Below are 22,419 nucleotides of genomic sequence, written 5' to 3'. Positions count from 1 at the left end.
TCTTTAACATGTTTTAAAACAAAAATAAATTGTTTGCATCAAAAATCAGCTACCCTGAAAAGCATTGTTTTTTTTAAATACAGTTTTTTTCCTATTCAAAGAAGCAAAACATTTAAACAAATTAACGTACAATGGATGATGTAAAAAAATTAACAAATTAAGTTATATTTTTGCAGTGAAGTAAACCAAATAATAATTATTTGTCCAATAGATTTTTTTAGTGCGATTAAATTGAATGAATTTGAAAGATGAAATTATCAACAACAACAAAAAATTATTGTACAACAACCATGTGTTATTTTTGTTGAATGAGCAATCATTGAAAATGCTATGATAATTTATGATAAATTTTAATGATTATTCTTGGCACAATTTGTTGAGGAATAAAAAATAATTTGGTTTTATATTCTCAACACAAAAATATATTGAATTTCTTTTACCGCTATGTTTTAAGGAACTTGTAAACTTGTTGCGAAATCATAAAATAAAATTATAATGTTTGTTGATTTATGGGTATTAGAAAATAAATAATTCTAAATGTGGCATTAAAATGGAAAATAAATGTGAATTGTATAATAGCTATAAGGTCCAACCGTTTGTATGTGGGACGGCACAAACGAACGCAACGAGTAATAATAATTCAAATAACCATGTGACGAAATATAATAATACAAATGTAACGTATATATGCTAGTCAAGGCAAATATATTCTCAATATTTTAACAATCTTTTTTAATTATTTTTTAATGTCAGTATTATTATGTTTCCAATTACAACAATGCACACTCGTTCTATATATATATATATGTATATATATATTATTTCACGCGTCATTGGGGAGGAGTGTGTATCTCAGTCTATAACGACATACGGCAAAATGGTCAACGGTTCGTCATTGTAGGACGATCGCACGACAGGCTCGTTCCATTCTCGGTACGCGTCGTCGATGGCCAGTTTGTCGAGCCAGGCGGGACATCCGCTCCCCGTACAGACCGCTTCTAAGGCACCATTACTTTCCAACTTGACGGGTTTCGACTTCCCTAAGGGCGAGTCGCTACCGCAAGTAGCATTCTCGCTTTGGTCTAAAACTCGCGTCAGGTCCTCGATTTTACCATACCGTCGTAACCGTTCCACCGCGCCGTCCGTCAAGTCTTTCATCTCTAGCGTGACGGGCTCCAAAACGGATTCGTACGTCAGATTCGCCGTTTCTGGGCGGGGAGACGCGTCGAAATCCATGGGCGAATCACGCGCGGCTTTAGTCCTGAAGACGCACGAGAGGTCACTCACATTATCACTCAAATCCTCCACAAAGCCGGCGCTCGCGTTTAGCGCTGCTACGCTCAGCGGGAGCAACATAACACTATCGCCGTACGTAAACCTGCGCGTTTTCCGCACTTCGTTGGAACATTTGTTAACTGGCGCCGAGGCGGAACACTGACTGGGCGCGAAGGACTGTTGGCTTTCGTTGCACGATTCCGATTTGACCGAGTCGCAATCCATCGCATCGTCGCGAGTATTGTCGTCATCTTTAAATGTCGGATCGTTGTTATTGGACACGCCTTGTGACGAAATGTCGTCACCGGGGCCCGAATTGGAAACCGTAATATTCCTATCTAAGTTAACATTGTCCTTATCACTATCACTAATCACAAAATTAATTTTAATACTAATCGGGGGGGAGCCAGGATGATCTTGGATTGTATCCTTTTCGCTAAAGGGGGAGTCTGCCGGGCTGTGGTAGTCGTCAGTCTTGGATTCCCTTTCCTTGATCAACTCTGCGTTCTTACTTTCCAGTTCTTCTAACCATTCTCTAGAGCTGGAGTTGGCTTCTGCTGGCTCGTACTTATCGAGGTTTATTTTGGTAAGGTTCTTGACGCACTTGTCCAAACTGTAGTCCAGATATTTATATTTCGGCACAACATCGAGGAAGAGATCTCGCGAGCAGTCGTAGAAAGGCCGCTGCCCCCAAGTATCAGCCTGACAGGATAAAGTCTTACACGTTTCCGTTTGAAGAGCTTTATCACATTTCGTCCCGTTTACGTCGGAGATGTAGCAGTTGTGAAGGCCGACCACTTGCGCTTCCGTGACGTCAGCTGGCCGAGTGTGAAAGACATACCCCGCCTCGCAATCAGGATCCAACTTTTCTTCAAACAGCGGAGGAGCGGGTACAACTATTGAGCTGATCGTAGAGTCTTCTACCACTTTCGGAGCTTCATCATAATCCATCTCGAAGATGGATCTTTTCGGCTGCTGGGGAGGGGATGGCATCTTGACTTCCACATCGGGAGTACTATAGATCAACGAACATGTACACACAGGTGACGTTTCCTCTTCATTGTCCATCCAAGACTTATCAATCGGAGGCAGCCTGGCAAGAATAACTTCCAAGGGCTCATGCTTAACGGGTCCTTCTGTGGATTCTTTAACCTCGGTTTTGATGACCTCAGTTTTAATCTGTTGGACAGGTAGCGGCTCGATATTTTTAAAACTTGAATTAGAATCGTTCAATTCAATGACGTCGGAAAGGATTGTTGTATCTTTCTTCTTGTTGTCGTAAGCAGTCAAAAAGTCCTCTTTGGGTATAAGATTCTTGTCGTCTACCGACTGAATCTTCCCAGATTTTCTGGCTTGGATGTCTTCGAGTAATTCTTTGGTAGTTTTGACCTTTTTACCAGCTGCCGATATCTTGTTGGTGATGAAGGTGGAATAGTTGTCTGGTTGGTTTTTGACGCCGTTCTTTCTGGAAGTCCGGGCTTTGGGCTCGGGTTTGGGAGAGCGGCTGTCCAGGTCGTCCAGGAGAAGAGCAGGGGGAAGGGCAGAGCTGATGCCGTTGCGTATGGCGGAGGCGGACAGCGCAGGGGAGGTGGAGGCAGAACTGATGGGGAGGAAGGGAGACGTCGGCACCGGGTCTAGACTGTGGTCCACGGTGCGATTCTCTGATTTTGTGTGATTTCTGAAAATATTTAAAATACACAAATGTAAGATACACAAATCGAAGAAATGAGAACATTATCTCACCAATTACATACATATAAGGCAGATGGATAAAATCTATTTTTAATATTGGGTTCAAAGACATCTTAAGAATTAGGATAAAACCAACATAAATCATCAACACGATCGCCATCGTTAACAAAAGTTATTTAGAAATATAAAAAAATAACAGGTGTTTCTCATTTTTACGGTAACAAAACCTCGTGGTCTTGTATTAAAAATTAAGAGAAATAGATAGTTGACTGCAGTGGCGATTCTTCATACCCCACCAGATATTACCGAAATCTACTAGAAGAGAAAAATTGTTGAAGCTTTGTCTTCATCAAAATTAATGAATTCTAAAAACATAAAAGCAATAAACATTAGCGGAAATATAATACAAAAAATTATTTTGCATTTCAGATTTCAACCTCGAAATTAGAACAGTTCTTAAGGATGAACTGACGCCTACTCCACGACCTTTCTTGTAGTTTTCTAACACAATAAGAATATACATATCACACTACTCGAGCTCGAGGCACAGGAACTCTCGAACGACTGTCTATAGGCAATGCGTAGACAGGGGACACCACAAAACTTTGATGGTGTTTTGGTCTGGCGATACTGAGAGTATCGTCCACTTGAGATAATACAAATCAATCAAATAAAATTTGCTTGCGCATGCCGGGATTTGAACCCGCGACCTCCGGATTGCTAGTCGAGAGCCTTACCCCTCAACCAAGGAGGCCGTCAACTATTTAATTTTGTAATATTTGTAATTTAGTTCCAAGTAAACCCCAAACAAAACATGTCAGTTGTTTTAAAAGAATAAAAGTATCTAAAACTAAATTTTGATTATTTGCAAATAATAAATTAAGCATACTGCAAAGCCTCTGATAAAAATTTCTCCGTGTGACCTTAACTGACTAGAGAATGCTAAAAATAATTGTTTAATTATGTAGAAAATCATTGAATATTAATTACGCCCTGGTCACCGATTCGTCAATCAGCACAATAATGATTATAGGACAAGCATTAATGAAAAATACTTAGGCAGCAAGCAGTCAGGTGTTATGTGACACCTCGCAAGAGCGCCCCTGACAATGTAAAAGCAGGGGAGCTATGTCGGCACCCGGTTGGGCAGCGTTGTGAGGTGGGTTAAGATAGGTGCGAGCGAGGCGAACGAGGAAAATCAGATGCCGGTAACTCGTTTCACATTAGAGCCGTCTTACACAAAAACTAGTCGAAGAAGCGGCCGATTCTCATAAAGCCAACGTCAACTGTGAAAGGGTGTTCTGCTCGTGCCCGTTGAGTTTCACGCAGGTGTATCGAGGTGCAGGAGACATTGAAACTGACCAGATTGGCCTTACCCCAGGCACGAACCTCGAGGTAGTGGTCAACCCTTTGTCTCAAAACATAACGAGCTGTACGGACATCAAGAGTGGAAGGGGACTTATCAAAAAGATAACCCTCGTGAACGTTGCTGTCGTCAGCGTAGCAATGAATTGGTGCACATTCAACGAGATCGTTGATGTGCAACAAAAACAGATTCAGCGACAATACAGATCCTTGTGGCACCCCCGCATTGATTTGGTGCGGAGAGAAAGAAGAGCCATCAACTACGGTTTGAATTGTTCTTCCTTTGAGAAAGTCCGCTATCCAACTCTGCAGGGTTGAATGGTAACTTTTCCAAAAAGCGCGCGGTGCCAGACCCCATCAAAGGCTTTGGAGATATCCAACCATATATTGTAGAAGAGCAAACAAAGATTAGTAGAACTACACCCGGCGTCACAAAAACGGCGCACCTATTGCAAAATCTTATGTGACAATAAAGAGATCGTCTCTTTCGGATGTGCAGCGTCGTTGTCGTTGAAACCGTTGGAAAACCCGTTGAATGACAAAACCTGGCAAAATGTTTGCCGAGCAACATCACACTGTCACATCCCTGATTGCAGCAGTGCCACCACTTGAGCGGCTTCATAAGCAGTGTTGTCCATTTTAAAGGGTCATTTTCTAGGACTAATTATTCACATGTGTCCTCTTCTACGTTCGGATAGTGAATGACCTACATTTGACTTAAACGTCTCCTTTTATAGCCCAGGAAGATGACACAAGTTGTGGCACCTGTAAAGAGTATGTGCGCAATATTATTTAATGTCCCGTACTCGGAATATTTGTATTGTTTATGAAATGCAACTATTGTCTGATAAGAGGTCTTATTATATTATATAGTATTGTTTGGGTTAGACGTATGTATTGAGTCGAGGAAACATACGCTCCAAACTCATTTTTGGAGATGTGCAATTTTTGTGACACCAAGTGTATAAAACCCACATAAAACATATTACACAGATTCATTAGATAGATTTATTATTAATGACTGTAGAAATCTTACGTTAAGATGTGCCCATAGATTAGAAACAAGTTAGAAGGATCATAAACAGTGATATGCACCCAGGAATATTCCCCGACTTAATAGAAATTCCCCAAAGTTGAGATTTTTTTAATTAAGAATGTTATTCTTAAAGAGTACTGCAGGCACAACATCATTCACCCGAACTATTACAAATTGCATCTAAGCACAATGCTGTTTCTCCTATACACCAAATGGATAACTTTCATTGTATAGCCGCTGTCCATGCAGTTTGGTTGTAACTCAGTGACAGATGGCACGCTTCCATGCCACATCTCTTTTTGTTTCTATTACTTATTGGTTTGCACTATCCACTATTCCTACCTTCTTTTCTTGGCTTTTCTTCCTCCGGGTTCCCGACGGGCTTTCTTGGAATCTCTTCTGCTGGAGTCGCTCTTGTCCTCAAGGTATAGGGCAGGGTCTCCGTTGAGTGGGGAGCGGGGTCTCTTTGATGCTGGAAACAAACAACATCGTCAAAACAATCAATCAGTTGTCAAATCAAGGAAAGGGGTGGAAGCACCGCTTGCGGGATTCAAGCCGCCCGTATTAGTGGCAACTTGTCTCACCAAACTACATGTTGAAAGATGGGTCAAATCCCAGCACCAGAAGGAATGGGAGAGGGCACCCGTAATGAGACAACCCAAAGTACATACTCATAAACGGACCAGATCCTACATGAACCAGGCAACTACTCAATACTCACTGAGGGAACTGATAGGACTAGTAACGGGACACTGCCATCTCAGGAGACACATGTAGCAGTTGATAGTGGAAAACACCAATAGATGCAAGAAAATGAAGAGACTCCGATTCACCTACGGTGCCAATGTCCTGATGGGAACAAGGCTCAGATACCTGGGAAGACACACTGTGGAACCAGGAGATAGCTGAATATCCAATGACAACTGCGGTAAACCTTATCAAAGGGACCTGGTTAATGTTAAAAGGAATGTGATGAACTGGGAGATAGCACAATGGGTCTATGTCCCAGTTCATCACATTCCTTTTTAACATTAACCAGGTCCCTTTAAACAAGACTCAGATACCTGGGAAGACACACTGTGGAACCAGGAGATAGCTGAATATCCAATGACAACCCCGGTAAACCTTATTAAAGGGACCTGGTTAATGTTAAAAGGAATGTGATGAACTGGGAGATAGCACAATGGGTCTATGGTCCGAATGCTCACGGGAATTCTGTATAAACCGTCTACGCTTTATAAATATGTAAATAAAGAAAATAATCTGTCATAAATTAACATGGATCACAAATTAAAATTTTTATAAATAAAAGCCTAGCTTTCCACCTTAAGGTATGATTTCGCAAACCGCAGACTAAATACTAAATTGTATTAAGTCTGCGCCTGCGGTTTGCAGTCTGCGGCCGACCTCGGAAACATACAAAAAAAGGATTAATTTAACTGGAGTGTCAATATCCTTTAATCACATCTTAGGACGGAATAAGGAGATCTCAAAATGAACTGGAAAATGAAATGTACGTTAAGAATTGAAAACACATGTCATAACATTAAATCCCGAAACCCCTGAGACAGATGAAAGGATTAAATCAACATACATATTATTGTATTAAAATGTGTACTTTTTGTAATAAATTTATATAAAACTAGAATACCCCGCAATGCTTCACTATTGCTAATGTCTTTCTCGGGCATCTTCGACTCCTTCCACCATTCACTACTGTATACCGCAATGTTACTGTTAAAAAACTACATTTTTACGACTTTAATTCTACTTATCTCATTCCGGTTCAGATATTTATTTATTTATTAAGACATACACAGTACAATAAGACACAGTTAAGGATATTTTTCGTTATTACATAGTTGTAGTACTACGTATGTCCATAAAATATCATTACGTAATTTCGCCTGAGATTGTTCTGAAAACTTAACTAATGTTTTAAAAAGTTAAAATCAATCGAGATATTGGGTTAAGTATTCCTTGGGCGTCCCCGACTTCTCCTACCATTCAATACACTCTTTTGAAACTTTCAGCAATATCGGTCAACTACTTTTTGAGTTTTGCGAGCACAAACATACGCGGACTGAATCTCTAAATAGATTTTGATAGGGTTTTCACTATCATTTAGAGAATTTCTTTCAGAATATTTATATATATAAAACAAGCATAGTTTATTTATATAAAGTTGTTGGGAGGTGAGTTAGCTAAGAGCTTCACAGATGCACTCATAGAGGGCAGTGCAAAGAGCTTGCTTGGAAGTCCGCAAGATGGCAGCTAGTAGTCAGTAGTCGCTAGGGCCAGTTAGGCTGCTTCCAGACAAACATGGTGTTTGCAGATCTCATTTAGCCAGCTCCTAGTTAGTTCGACTAACGAGTCACTATTGTAATACACGAAGTATTGAATAAATCCCTGATTTAACACAAAGAACTTATTATTTAAAATCTCCTTCCACGACCATTTGGAGAACTGTTTGTGGAAACACAACAAAAGTATTAAACATATATTGGTAGACTTGCCCTAACTTGAAATCTGGGTATCATTTCGAAGAGCTTGAGGCGAACCACGTGATCAATTTGGATGTCTACGGTATTAAAGAATTAGAGTCTTACCTTTTCCGGACAAACCCGTATCAAACGGCCGGTCGTGCATTTTGGGAGGATCCGCAACATCGTCGTCAACGAATATAACATCCTGCGAATCCGAATCGTACTGATCGGGACCCTTTGCCGGAGTTATGTTCCTTATCGTCTCCGGCTGCAGTCTCAAAGCCGGCGAAAGATTCTTGACAGCTATATTGGACACGCCGTGCTTTAAATTTGGCGGCAAACCGACAGGACCCGGTGAAAGATTACGATTATTCCCCGGCGAAAGATTCCTGTTATTCCCCGGCGAAATGTTCTTAACGCTCGGGGAATGGTTGTGCTTCATTCCGGGAGAGATGTTTTTCGTGTGTGTCGGGTGTTTGATGCCGGGAGATATGTTTTTGAGGCCGGGAGAGATGATATTGCCTCTGAGGCCCGGGGAGCTGGTTCGCAAAGCCGGGGAGATCGTTCGCAACCCCGGCGATATGGTCCGGTGGCCAGGAGAGAAGTTCTGGAGGGCGGGGGAGGTGAGGGGTTGTCTTCTTTGCGGCTGCAGGACGGGTTTTATGCTGCCCGAGGATGGTGTCAAAGAACCTAGGAAAAAATAAATTATTAATTTTAAAAAAATTCATTTTATGTAAGAATAACCTAAGGGTTATATGACTTTTAATCACTTTGCATCACTTTTTAAAAGTGTGTATATTTATCATTGTCGTGGAACCGTTCTTTTCATCAGGTCATAATATGATAATAAACATGAAAGATGTAGATTATGATTGGAAAACATTTTAATATGTGTGCCTGAACATCACGAAATAAAATATAACATCCATATTGGCGACTTCAAGCTTAAGTCCATCTGCGTAAGGAGTACGTGATTTCACCCGATTCCAAATCTGACATGTGGAGGTGGATCGCCTTAAGCATTCTTTTAAGCTTAAAGCTCATTTTAACTATAATTTCAAGCACTGAAGAGATAAAGAGATAGAAGTTTGTTGTTGTGTCATGTGAAGTAAGCTCAATTTTTCCTTATTTCTCTATAGTCAATTTTCTTGCCTGTCTGGGGCGCCTTGCATAAGGTCTTGTGTAAATTGCAAACCACCGTTTTCTGTACCGATTCATGGAGCTCTACAATTAGAGCCACTATTGCGTACTAAAATCGTCAAAACGTGTTCCACTAATAGAACGCAATAATCGATGCAGGAAGACAGATTATATAGTTTCTGGTCATTCAGAGTTAGAGCATTGGAGGCCAAATCGGATGTAAAAATTTTTTTTTCTCGCTTCGTGTCTCATATAAATATAATACATTAATCTAATACAAAGTAATCTTTTAGAATCGCTGGCCATGCGGAATAAAAATATATTTTTTAAATAATTATATCTTAATTACTATAAAAGACAACTGGGGGAAATGGAAAAAACTGCATTAAAGTGCCATTTTTTGCCAATCAAAGTTTCAAAATTTCATGCGATGCGAGTTCGGCAATGTTTTTTTTCTTGTTTGACGCATTGAGTATTGATTTTGGTATTGAGCGTGGCCAGCAATTCAAAAATTAAGCCGGTCACACTTCCAGAGTATAGTTCTAATATATTTTAAATGGTTTGAAGTTATTTCTTATTTATTTACTATTTGTAACATTGTTGCATACTTCCTGTAAATAATTATCATGACTCATGCATTACAAGTCTTTATATTTAACACCTATAGACTACATATAATGCAAGGGAATCTTAATTATCCCATTAACACCTACCAATGAAAGCCATAACTTGAAAATATCATGACTAAAACACAAAAACTTTCAACCCCAACACAACAGAGAGGTGAGTCACAAACACTTTTATCCACAAAACCAATGGCAACACTACTGTGACTCATAAGAAATATTGTAATTGTGAAATTACATTCTATGTACATAGGTTTACATTTTACATACTTCAACAACAAACCTGTGAAAAATCAAATACAGTTTAGTCTCATTTCGGAACATTTTAATGTAGAAAATAAGGACACGGTTAATAGGCACTTTTAGTTGAAAAAATACTGCATGTCAGTTAGATAACAAAGAGAAGTAAGTATTTCAGTTTTCATAAATGGAAAATACTGCATGTCAGTTAGATAACAATGAGAAGTAAGTATTTCAGTTTTCATAAATGGAAAATACTGCATGTCAGTTAGATAACAATGAGAAGTAAGTATTTCAGTTTTCATAAATGGAAAATACTGCATGTCAGTTAGATAACAATGAGAAGTAAGTATTTCAGTTTTCATAAATGGAAAATACTGCATGTCAGTTAGATAACAATGAGAAGTAAGTATTTCAGTTTTCATAAATGGAAAATACTGCATGTCAGTTAGATAACAATGAGAAGTAAGTATTTCAGTTTTCATAAATGGAAAATACTGCATGTCAGTTAGATAACAATGAGAAGTAAGTATTTCAGTTTTCATAAATGGAAAATACTGCATGTCAGTTAGATAACAATGAGAAGTAAGTATTTCAGTTTTCATAAATGGAAAATAATTCATTTTAATAGCTTTTTTTGCTAGCCAACGTTTCGGACAACATTGCAGTGTCCATCATCAGGGCAGATGTGTTATTTATATAAATAACACATCTGCCCTGATGACGGACACTGCAATGTTGTCCGAAACGTTGGCTAAAGAAGGAGTTAGGGCAACACGGCATAACACCCCAAAAACAAATAACAAAAATACTTTTGGCCGTGAAAATCTTAAATCATATTTTAATAGCTATTTTGTCAAAAAACAGATAATTTGATAAATTTTCTTCATGCCATGATTTGACATAATAATATTAAGACAAGTTTTTTTTAATTACGATACAATGTGTGTTAGGACCATGAGTTAATATTTTGTGTTAAACAAGAGAAAAAAAACTAACTTAACATCAATAACAATGCTGTGAAAAATTTGAACAAAATAACTATTAAAATGCATTATTTTCCATTTTTGGGAACTAGAATACTTCTTATTATGTATTACCTATTTTATTATTATTATGGAGCGGTGACGGTTTACGTATAGTTCCAGTGAGCACTTGTGCCATAGGCCCATTGTGCATTCCTTTAACAGTCACCCGGTCCTTTTTAGAAAGTTCACCAGGGTTGTCATTGGATATGAGGCTATGTCTTCTGGTTCCACAATGGGTCTTCCCGAGTCTCATCTCTCCTCTTCACTTACCCTTGGTTACCCAAAGACCCCACTAGGGAAGAAGGGCCACCACGTAACTGATACAAAGTGTTTTTTTCTATTAAAAGTGCATATTCACCTTTTTTTAAACCTTTCAAATCTGATACTGTGGATTTACCAATGTTACATTCCCTAGCTAACTTCCAACATTTCTCTTCGCTAAGGCCAGTATATCAGTTGCTTTTGCTCGGCATCGTTGGAATGTCGAGCTTAACACATAAATCTGTACATAGGTCGTAAGCATAGATATCACCAATATTACATGTTTTGTCTATGATTTTAATAAATAAAACCAAACTACTGTCTTTTTTGTTGTTTGTTTTTGGGGTGTTATGCCGTGTTGCGCTAACTCCTTCTATAGCCGACGTTTCGGACAGCGCAACGTAGATCCGAAGATGTGTGATGATCCAAAGATCTACCGGATCTGCCCTGATGATGGACACTGCAACGCTGTCCGAAACGTCGGCTAAAGAAGGAGTTAGCGCAACACGGCATAACACCCCAAAAACAAACAACAAAAATGCTTTTGGCCGTGAAAATCTAAAAACTTACCAAACTACTGTCATCGAGATGTTTGAAAATGTCAACGACTGCAATACGTTTGATTTGATTTTTGGTTAAATAGTTTCACACTGCAATCAGCATGGTGCTATATGCGAGAATACTAATTGTAAGCAGGATTTGTTTTGCTGGAGTCATTATTCATGAAATTATAACGAACGTAAATGACACTTTTTTTTTCGATGGAACATCTTGTGTTTTAAAACATGGTTGGAGGTCCATCACATTTTTATTCACAACATAAGATTATTATTAGTTATTTTACAATATTATATATAAAAAACTGAATGGAAAAAAAAACTCACTCATAGATGTAGAGTCCTCGATTTTTAGACAGACGGTATTTTGTTAAATTCACTTTTTTATAATATTTGTCTGAAGGTAATCTCACCTTGTTTCTGTGACAAACTCAACCCCTGGGCGGGCACCTGTGGACTGCATAATCGAGGCGTTACCTGAAAGACATAACCGATATAGTCGATCCCACAATAATCACTTAATCGACAAAAACAGACCAATATATAAAATCGACAAAAAAAATTATTGCTGAGTGCATGCGAATAAACAAATGTACAAATATATATTGCAAAACCATCATTATACACATTTTGCTGAGTGGAAAAATCTAGATATGCCAAATACCTTTCTTTGCAGAAGTTATAGAAAAATTCTGTACATCGAGTTAATCGACTTAAAAAGTCAACGGTGTTATGAAAACATACATTATGAAACGGGATTGTCAGTATTTACAAGGGGTTATGCTTAGCACGCACTACGGTTAAACGCAACAATTGTGAAATAGCTGAAAACGCCAAATCACATACAAACACGCTCTGCGTCTCGCAGTTCTTAATTCTATTTCAGTACCACCATGAAATAGAATTAAGTAAAAACGCAAGCCGCAGTGTGTGTTTGTACGCTGTTATTTTAAGCTATTCCAAAACCGCTGCGTTTAATTGGAGTGAATGCACCCACTTATATGGGAGTGTGGTAAGCCCAACGCTCAGAGAGTGGAAACACGATCTGCAAAAGCCATCCCGAGCCAAGGTGTTAGTTATCGTGCTCAGGCTGAACGATGCTAGGGAACAGTATACCGAACGGCGCCTCCGAGATACAGGCTCGCTACTGCTGGGTTTCTACTTCCCAGATACTCATGGCACCAAAAGTGGACCATTCAAACAAAAGAATAGGGTTTTTGGGAAACCTAGGGGGAGTGAAGATAGCTGGGGCCACCTCGGTGGACTCTTCATTCTTCAGAACTTAAACATACATTCCTTATATAATTAATATGATAAATTTGTAAATAACGTGATATTTCATTGTTGGAGAAAACCTCATTGGTTAGTCTGGGGATTTTACCATTTACCTGAAAATTCCCCCAATGTTCGCCATTTTGGAAATATTACCCAAAAAAAAAAATTGGGTAATTATGACATAATTTGGATTGTGACAGAGTATCTAAAATCTCTGGTATGTTGTCTGGAGGCCAAGATTATAGATCCTAACTGGCTCGGTACACAGACTGCTTACACTGAATTAGTACCCCTCCTAACCAGGTTAAGGGTTGACTCTATGTTTTAACGTAATAACAATATGGATAAGAGGCTTACGGCTGGAGTGACTGCTGGGCTGATGCCCCTCGAGGCGAGAGGGGACTGGCGGGGTGTGTTATCCCCACTGCCAGGTTGGATCCCTGCCTTTACACCTGCGACAAATATAATTAGTATCACATCTCTGAATACCATGTACAATTTGGGAGTATAGGCACCGCCGCTCCGGGAACCATTTATTGGATAACCAACACCTGTGCCATAGCCAGACCCAAGTGGTTCGCTACATGTGGCTACGTTTGGTGACTTAGCATGGTGCTCGTGTTCACGGGGTGAGGTGTGTTCAGGTCTTGGCAGTGTTTGTGCCTGCACAAAGATGTCCGGCACGGTTGGAAATTATTTTCCTCGGGGCCTCCTGTATGGAGTAAAAAGAAACTCTCAAGCAATGATATTTATAACCCTTGAAGTGTATACAACGCAGCGATATACTAAGTCATTCTCAGATGCCCCCAAACGTCACGTACGAGCGGATCTGTCAAAATCCGTATTGACGATCATTAATAATTTTGTTCTTCTAAAGATATGTGAGCAGTTCTCTCGAGTTAACCATCCACTCTCTGATTTAAAGCCCTCCAAAGTGCCAAATTTGACGATTGAGGAAAGAGTGGTATTGTTTGAAAGTGGATGTTACCTGTTTTTTCGGGCATGACGAGGTCCCTCCACCGCTTGACGAGCAGTTTGGCGCGGCGGGCCAGCGCCGCGTCGCTCGTCTTCCTCCTCAACTCGTTCACATGCTTACCAAGTCTGGTGGTCTGAAATCAAACAAACAACATCATCAGTATCGCTCATTTTTTCTTTTAAATTTTTAAATTATCTTTGCACAGTAAAATAATATCACTCAGGGCCTATTTTGTCTTTGGGGATGCTATGTAGAGGGTTTTTGATATGTAAAGGAAGGATAGAAGAGTCAGTGTGTCCAGGAGTGACATATGAATTCATCCCTCCCACTGAGATGCAAGGCGATGGGTCGAGAGTCAGAAAACGGTCTTAGTTGATCCGGCCTGCCATGTAGCTTGTGGGCAGAAGCATCCACCACCAAGACCTGGACAAACCTCACCCCATGAACCCGATCACCCCTGCTAGGCTACCAAACATAGCGAACCACTTGGGGTGACCTATATAAATGGTTTCATATAAATCCAAATTCAATCAGTCTTTAAAAATGGCTTTGGATGGCCGTGCTTTCGTTAGACGGTCTGTCATATTCGTTTACAATTTGTAATATTCTTGTGAAATGTTTCACGCAATAAAACTCTATGCAATGGTGGTAGATGCTAAATTACCCTGTGGCCTTACTACATAGATGAAAAATGCGTTTCATTGAACTGCGCACGTTTAATTATTATGTACATATAATTTTTGTTGAATTTTTTTTGGGCACTCATTCAAGAGACTTGCGTTAGTGTCAAAAACGGCCACAAACTACGAATGTAGCAATTAGTGCCATCTGTTGGTACCTTTATTAATTAGTACAACTTTACGAAATAATTATTACGTATATTATGTTTTTCTTTCATACAACGTATGGTCGACAAATATGAAAATTTAATATGTCCAGTAATTAGCTTGTAATATGCATAAATGAAGCAGTTATTTGGAAATTTGATATGGCTAAGGTAATCTTAACTAACATCGGTTAAAGCCAGCAGCTTAGCCATTCTTAGCAAAAACTCTCAATCACATCTGTGGTAAGTTTTTTTTTCATCTAAATTATTGATTGATACAAGTTAATTTGTACATAATCCTTCAGGCCTGACATATTAACCTTTAGATTTATTAAAGATGCTGTCAGAAAGTCAGAAAACTTGTTGGTTTTTCCTCTTCTAAATAAAGTTTCAGAAAACAAAAATTGTTTTTGGAATGTGATGAAATGCGCTTTAAAATTTTATTTAAAAAATAAGAAATAAAAAATTTTTTGAAATCAAACATAAAAAGTTTTAAAAATGGCTCACCTTACGCTTTTTGGTCTAAACACTGAACATAAATTAGTAATAATAATTTTAAAAAAAAAACAATATTTTATAAGATAAATGTATTATAAACATTGGTGCAACCCTACTTTTTGTTGTTTCATATAAAAAAATGTTTTTTTTTAAGTTTATAAAAAAGTAAGTTAAAAGTTTTCTCAAATTGTGGTCGGAACCTTTGGTTTCATAGAGGGGTACATTTTAATGATTGTGTTGTTAACTTCTATATTTGAATACTAGCTGTACCCCGCCACGCTTTGCTGTGGCATAGTCTGCCTGTGGAAATAGAGAAAGAATAGCTGATGTTGCTTTTACGTTGAACGGATGGCGCTGTTTTTCAAAAAAGCATGTTTTTACCTGTCACAGGTGACATCTCATTTCAGCGCCCTTCTGTTAAATTTTCACAAAAACGGCGCTGTACAAGTTATCCAATTGTAATTATTATTATTATTATCTATATAATATTTAATAAAAACACAAGTGTATTTGAATCAACGTTGTGTCAAAATTTCAAAGCAATCAATTGGTAAAGAACTTTCGGAGATTTAAGATTTTTAAAAAAAGAACATGTAAATTTTTATTTATACAGATAGATAAGACTTGGTGTTTTCTCTTTCTAACCTCTTCTAGTTCATATTTCTAACCATGACGGTAAGGGAGACAACGATTTCCATGAGACCATATGAGCTGTTCCGCAAAGCGAACGTAATGACTCCATGGGTAATAGCCGTTTGTTCCCAAAACCGAACAAATTAGCCTGAAAAGTTAAAACTATTGGTACCTTCATCAAGATTCAAAAGATAGCTATATTATAATAGGGAATTCTCATGCATTTTGTAAATAATTTATTTCAATAAAGATAATTATTTTATTATGTGCCTCTTTTTTTTCATTTTTTTTAAATGCATTTTCAATTTTTTGTAGTTGTTTTAAAAATTGCGTGCTATTTCGGCTCTGAAAACGGTCATGCGCCATTTTGACCGCTACGTCACACCTTTGCCGCCGCCGCCGCCATCGGTTTGCAGGATCTACTCGGGCCGGTCAACAGTGACGTCATCGTTCGCCCTTGAACGCTTGATCAATCACCGGGCGTTTTTAGCTGCATTGAAATATTTCGTTCGCGCCTGTTTTTAAAGTCATTATAACTTTAATAAATGATTTTTGAAAATTATAAAAACTATGTATTCTTGTGTCTGAAGTGTTTCTACATGTGAATAATTAATAATAAGGACGGGTTGTTTCGGAGAATTTGAACAATTCATCAAATTTCAACGTTCATTTTCAAGTTCTGTTTTTATTTCAGTTTTTTCAAGCAACTAGCCTACAATGATATAATAACAGAACTTGAATAAGTCTTTCACAGAACCCGAAAATGAACGTTGAAATTTGATGAATTGTTCAAATTCTCCGAAACAACCCGTCCTAAGTGATTTTTTGGTGTGAAGAGAATTCCCTATTGCATAGTTCTAAAACAAGCCAGGACCTCGGTAGGAATTTAAAAATGGGTTACCAACAGAAAGTAGGCAGATATTCTTACCTCCAATAGCTCTTTTGTGATGTTAATATTTTCCAATACAGATATGATCTCACTGATGGCACACATGTCGACAACCTATAAAACAAATTGAAAAATTAAAACAATCATTTTTTATTCCATCATCTCATCTTCTTCCCCTCGTCCTACTCGTGATCTCCGTCCACGTCTGTAGTTGCCTCTTAGAACTGCGCCTGGAGCGCACCACTAGACTTAATAAAAGAAAATCAAAATTCACAAACTATGCATACCATTAAAAATGTGTGGAAGATTTCTAATTATGATTATCGTACTAAAAATATGTAATTTTTATATTTTCCATAGTAATTCCAGTGTAATTTTCATAGATTCAAACTGGCTACAACGTCATTATGACATAGAAACCGCCACTGGCTGGTATGACGGCCGTCACCAACGTCACCCGGCATGACGTCAACGCCGTCAAATCACAAATAAAAACGTTCACGTCGTTTTGGCGGCAAATCGAAAATGGCACATTTTAAATCGTTATAAAAAATTTATTCGGTAGCATAAAAATACCTGAATTATCGTTTTTTTTGTGCGATATTCAAATGAAAAACTAAGTACGATTAATCAATTAAAAACATTATTACAATGATATTAACTGATATTTTTGTAAACTCAACAATTTTCAAATTTTTAAAGCAGTTAAATAAGTAACGAAAATTTGTTTACAATGAGTTGCAATGAGTCAACATAACAAATTGAACCAATAATAAAAAACCATCACAAATTAACATTGCATAGGAGTGGCGCAATACTAATTTTAGTAAAAACTAAGTGAAATTGAAATCACTTCAACATTATGAACTTTTGAGTATAAATTTATCTGATTATAATTAAGGTTTTTTTGCCCTTTGTGCTTTAATATCTTAGTAACTTAGCAACAAGCTCATAAAATGTTCTTTGAAGAAATATGGTTTTATGCATTCAAGGAATTTTTTATTTTTTATTTTTTTTATATTAACTCCACACAGGAGGCCCTGAAGAAAATAATTTCCCTCAGGGCCTATGTCATCTTTGGGGATGCTGTGTGGAGGGTCTTTTTGTGGAGAGGAAGGAGTGAACATGGGTCTTGAAGAGTCCCATGTTGTAGGAGGGAGGAAACACAGAGGCCGGCAGTTCGTTCCACAGCCGAGCTGTTGAACTTAAGAACGAATCGTAGAAACGACCCATTCTCATGTGACAAATGTCAACCGTGTACAAATGTTGGGCGCGCGTTTGGCGTGTATCCCGACTACGCACCGGTGCCGAAGGGATCAATGACGCGAGTTCCTGAGAGCATCTTCCATTGTAATACCGATAGAACAAGGACAGCATACCTACCTGACGCCTGTGCTCTAAAGATTGCAGTCCGTTTGTTAAGATTGGGGAATCTATCAAACGGACCGCCCGTTTTTGCACAGAGTCAAGGGTTTTTTTCAGGTATTTAGGGGCTCCGGACCAGAGATGGCTGCCAAATTCGACAGTAGGGCGCACTTGCGATTTGTACAGGGTCAGCAGTTGTGTGCTATTAAAGTATCTGCGGGCCCTGTACAATACGCCCAGCTTCTGAGAGGCCAACTTTACACTGGCTTCGATGGAGCCCCCGTACCTGAGCTGGTCACTTATAGTTACACCAAGCATATCAATGGAAGGCCTGTTCGGAAGATTGCTTCCGTTGAAGGAGATTTAAATAGAAACCATTGAAGAATTAAAGAGGAGAATTAAATAGAAACCATTGAATTACGTGATAATCATCACAAATTAATGCTGAAAATATAAACAAGAAAACACAGTGTAATCAACCAAAACATGATATAAGAGAGAAATATTTATTTTAAGAACTAAACAAACCATCAGATGAATTTAATCATACATGTACGAATATCGAAGAAACGAAACAAGTATTATTCGAACTACAAACCTTTTGAGAAGATAAATGTATGAATATCGAAGAAACAAGCGTTATTCCAAACTGTTTGAAAAGAAACATTTACGAATATCAAATAAAAGGTAATTATTCAGGATCGCTGGCCACGCTTAGTAAAATTTTCAGGAACGACAGACATTTAAAATAATGCGTGGCCAGTGATCCCGAATATTTACCGAAAAAAGGAAACGAATGTTATTCGAACTCTGAACATCGAAAAGACGTATGAATATCGAAGAAATGAAACGAGTATTTTTCGAACTCCGAACGTTTTGAACAGATAAATGTACAAATATCGATAAAAAAAAAAATTTGAGATTTTCGCAACCAAAAGTATTAAGCGATTTATTTTTCGGGGTATACATCATTATGCGCTACCTCTTTTTTTAGCTAACGTTTCAGGTAATTGTGTAAGAAATTATGTGTTTTTTACACATCTGCCCTGATGATGGACACTGTAACGCTGTTCGAAACGTTGGATAGAGAAGGACATAGCGCAACACGGCATAATACCTTAAAAATAAATCACTAGTGTACCATTGTATCTTATACTTTATTTAAAAGACACATGTACGACTATCGAAAAAATTAAACGTGCGCTTTTCTCTCTTATGAAAATGGAAGTTTATTTTGGAAATTTGGTCCTAAAACTCTTTGTGATAAAATTGGACTTCTTCACATACAGTATCCAAGTTGTGAATCATATAACCATTTACAACCGGCTTCATACGAGCGTAAGTTTGTTTTCGAAAAAATACTGACATATAATAAATCTGTTTTTTGGGACGGAATTTTTTTTCCGATTGCAAAGGGATAAAATGCACACAGGGGTTGATGTTATCCATCTTGACGAAAGACTGTCACCTTCAGACATCTACAAAAGCTTGACCAATGGATTTCCAAGATTGATCCTAAGGGAAGATTCCTGAAAGACGACAACTGAAAAAGTGGACGGATGCATGAATGGAACAGCTTGCCATGCCAAGGAATATTGGAGATTTCTGACTGTCTCTAGGAAGCACCTCCATTCCTGATAGTCTTCAGCTGTTTCCATTCAGTTCTATACGCATTAATGACACTGAGTTCGTCTCCCCACCATCCAGCCACCTAAAGTTAGGCTTTGCTGAATTTCTCCATCTGGCATATTTATCATAGAGAAACCTCTTTGGTCGGCTTTCTTCCATTCTTGTTACACGTCCTGCCCAGCGGAGCAGTTCATAACACTTTATCAATATCATCTTCACCATCATGAAGTTCCATTCTCATTGAAGAATACATTTCAATAAATGTTACATTTGTATTCTAGTCCTTTTTCTTGATCGACGTGTTTAGGTTGACGAAGCCTTTTTCCAATTCTTGAGAATCTTAGGAACAAAAATGAAGCACCGCCAATTGCTACCAAAACTTGATACACATGTTCACAGCAATAAAGTATGTCTTCAACAACAGGCACGAGAAACTGTATTTCTTCCTTCAATCTTCGCATCGAGTAGGATTCTGTATAATTAGTTTTGAATATCTCAAAAGTAGCCAAATTACGCCACGAACATTTTCTTGCGGTGTCTATACAAGGTGTGTGTGGTATTCAATTCATCTTAGACAGTCTTTGAATGTAGTAAACCTGTTCCATTTCATTTATGCATTAATTTGCATGGCCTTTTTTTTAGTGTTCGCCTTTTTCATAACTCTACAGGCTATGCGAAATTTTCTTCTCACAAATATAAATCAGGTACTATGGTCCACCTTGTATAGGGCTCCATTTTAACATATTTTCTGCTACATAAGTAGCTACTGGTAAACGAGAGAAATTATAACGGAGCTATCAGTGGTGGTGTGCCTTTGGCGGGAAACTTGCATGGAATTTTTTTCTCTATGGCAATCAACGTAACATAAATGTTCCGAAATTTGAATTGGATTGTATATCTTTACATTGTTTTGAATAATGAACAATGTTACTATTCATTAAATGGAATATTTATATTTGATACATCCATTTTCGGTTCTCGAATAATTTTCAAAGCTGTTCATTAGTAAAAGCCCTATGGCTAGAATTCGTTGTAATTGCATTCCCATTTATGAACGTAATTCGTTTAATATTATGATTGTATACTTCTGTGAAATTAGAGGCTAATGAGGTTCTGCTAAGCTCTTTTAGGTTTATGTTCAATTTTATTCATTTAAAAATTTAATGGCCTTATTGATGAGTGTAAATCGTACAAGATATCTACTATGATATAAGATTGTTTAATTCTTGTATACAATTATTATCTCTGATAGCGAAATCGTCAATAATTAGTCAGAGGCAGAATTTCCTGAAATTTTATGTGGAATGTATCAAATCTTGTATTACAACTACACCTATATTTTTAGATTTTAAATTTCTTTACGCAAGTTATAAAGTATTGTACCTATAATCACGATTGTAAATAAACCATTAATTTAATATGTAATCGCTTTTGTAAACCAAACAGTGCCGTTGAATTTCATCGCCAATGAAATTTTGACTACGACTCATGTAAAATGAAACCCGTTTTGGTGTATTTTGTATTTTTAATCAATAATCTGCCTTTGACAACGTTAAAGTGATATAATATGATATAGGTAGGTGAAAATAATGATCGTATAACAAGTGAATATGTGCTTGTTGGGATATCAATGAAATTCTTTGCAGTATGTACAGGAATGATCTAGGTTATATTTCACTGGTCAAAAGCATATTTTGAAAGCACATTACAGTATTTTCAAAGATAATTTGACATTTTCAATTATTTACAAACTGGACCACTGCCAGAGGGGTCAATTATATAAATTTTCCAATTGCATTTGTCATCTTTTGACTTGAAGATATTCCAACCTATGTAAGTAATATTGCAATGAAAAAATGACTTATCTTGGAATTAAAGGCTTTCCTTTTATATATCCTGGTGTCTAAGTGTTTCGGAAGGCTGTGAATAGTGAATAGAGCGACAGTTCAATGAAAATGAAAGAGAATATCATATTTCCACAGCGGTGCAGATCATTTTGGTCTAAACATCACATAAGGTCATTCCAGGAAGAAACTTTCACATGGTTGGATAAAAAGCTTAGCAAACCTCCAATTGGTACATATTCACTCGTTTTCCATCCGAAGGGCGGATTCTGCGGACACAATGAGAGCGAGATCCTTGCCGTTGGTCTAATCAGAGTGACAAGGAACCTAACGTCAGTTTCCAGCATCGAGTGTGGCACTCGGATGGCATCACGTCTCCGTAGAGCAGCACACTTTTCAAATACAAAACACTCCGAAAACAGGCTATTAACACTCTAATTTCATAAACTGCGACAGAGCGCCGAGAACGCAACGACGTTTCCAATATAAATACAACTGGTATATTCGTACATGTAGATACATCCAAGTGATGGGCTGTTTTGGGTAAAACGCATTTTTCTCATAAATAGCTTTAGAAAGCCGTTAACTTACATTGTAATTACTGTCCAGAGCATTAAGAAGACGTTTTGTTAAATCATAAGCGGTGTTACTCATTTATATACCAAAATATCCAACTAAATAAGACAAACGTGTAATGTTCAAGCGTAATGGCTGACCCAGAAACTACGTATGGCCCAGACAGGGCACTACAGCCGAATAATTCAGCTGATAGGAGACC

At 37.8% G+C, this 22,419-nt stretch overlaps 1 protein-coding gene across 1 annotated transcript; it reads right to left on the bottom strand.

Annotated features, from left to right (window-relative positions):
- Positions 1-294: 294 nt before the first annotated feature.
- MED26 (mediator complex subunit 26) lies at positions 295-22,369 on the bottom strand. The gene is made up of 8 exons (XM_089649141.1): positions 22,233-22,369; positions 16,843-16,917; positions 13,970-14,090; positions 13,339-13,433; positions 12,120-12,183; positions 7,978-8,544; positions 5,711-5,840; positions 295-2,953 (listed from the first exon to the last, which is right to left on the bottom strand). The coding sequence occupies exons 1-8, from the start codon at positions 22,293-22,295 to the stop codon at positions 853-855; spliced, it is 3,216 nt and encodes a 1,071-aa protein (XP_089505267.1). The 5' UTR covers positions 22,296-22,369; the 3' UTR covers positions 295-852.
- Between the last annotated feature and the right edge of the window lie 50 nt (positions 22,370-22,419).

Source organism: Hesperophylax consimilis, chromosome 29 (assembly GCF_061612785.1).
Source record: "Hesperophylax consimilis isolate HC1 chromosome 29, BYU_Hcon_1.0, whole genome shotgun sequence".
Lineage (NCBI taxonomy): Eukaryota > Metazoa > Arthropoda > Insecta > Trichoptera > Limnephilidae > Hesperophylax > Hesperophylax consimilis.
Note: the sequence above shows the minus strand (reverse complement) of the source record. Positions and strands in the feature narration are given on the sequence as shown.

What these genes read in the sequence shown, in the direction of transcription:
- MED26 (XM_089649141.1), bottom strand. Translation starts at nt 22,295, where the DNA reads ATGAGTAACACCGCTTATGATTTAACAAAACGTCTTCTTAATGCTCTG. An exon ending in CGTCATGCCCGAAAAAACAG is followed by an intron (nt 13,434 to 13,969) that starts GTAACATCCACT and finishes TATTTGTCGCAG; the next exon opens with GTGTAAAGGCAGGGATCCAA. An exon ending in GAGTTTGTCACAGAAACAAG is followed by an intron (nt 8,545 to 12,119) that starts GTGAGATTACCT and finishes ATTTTTTCCTAG; the next exon opens with GTTCTTTGACACCATCCTCG.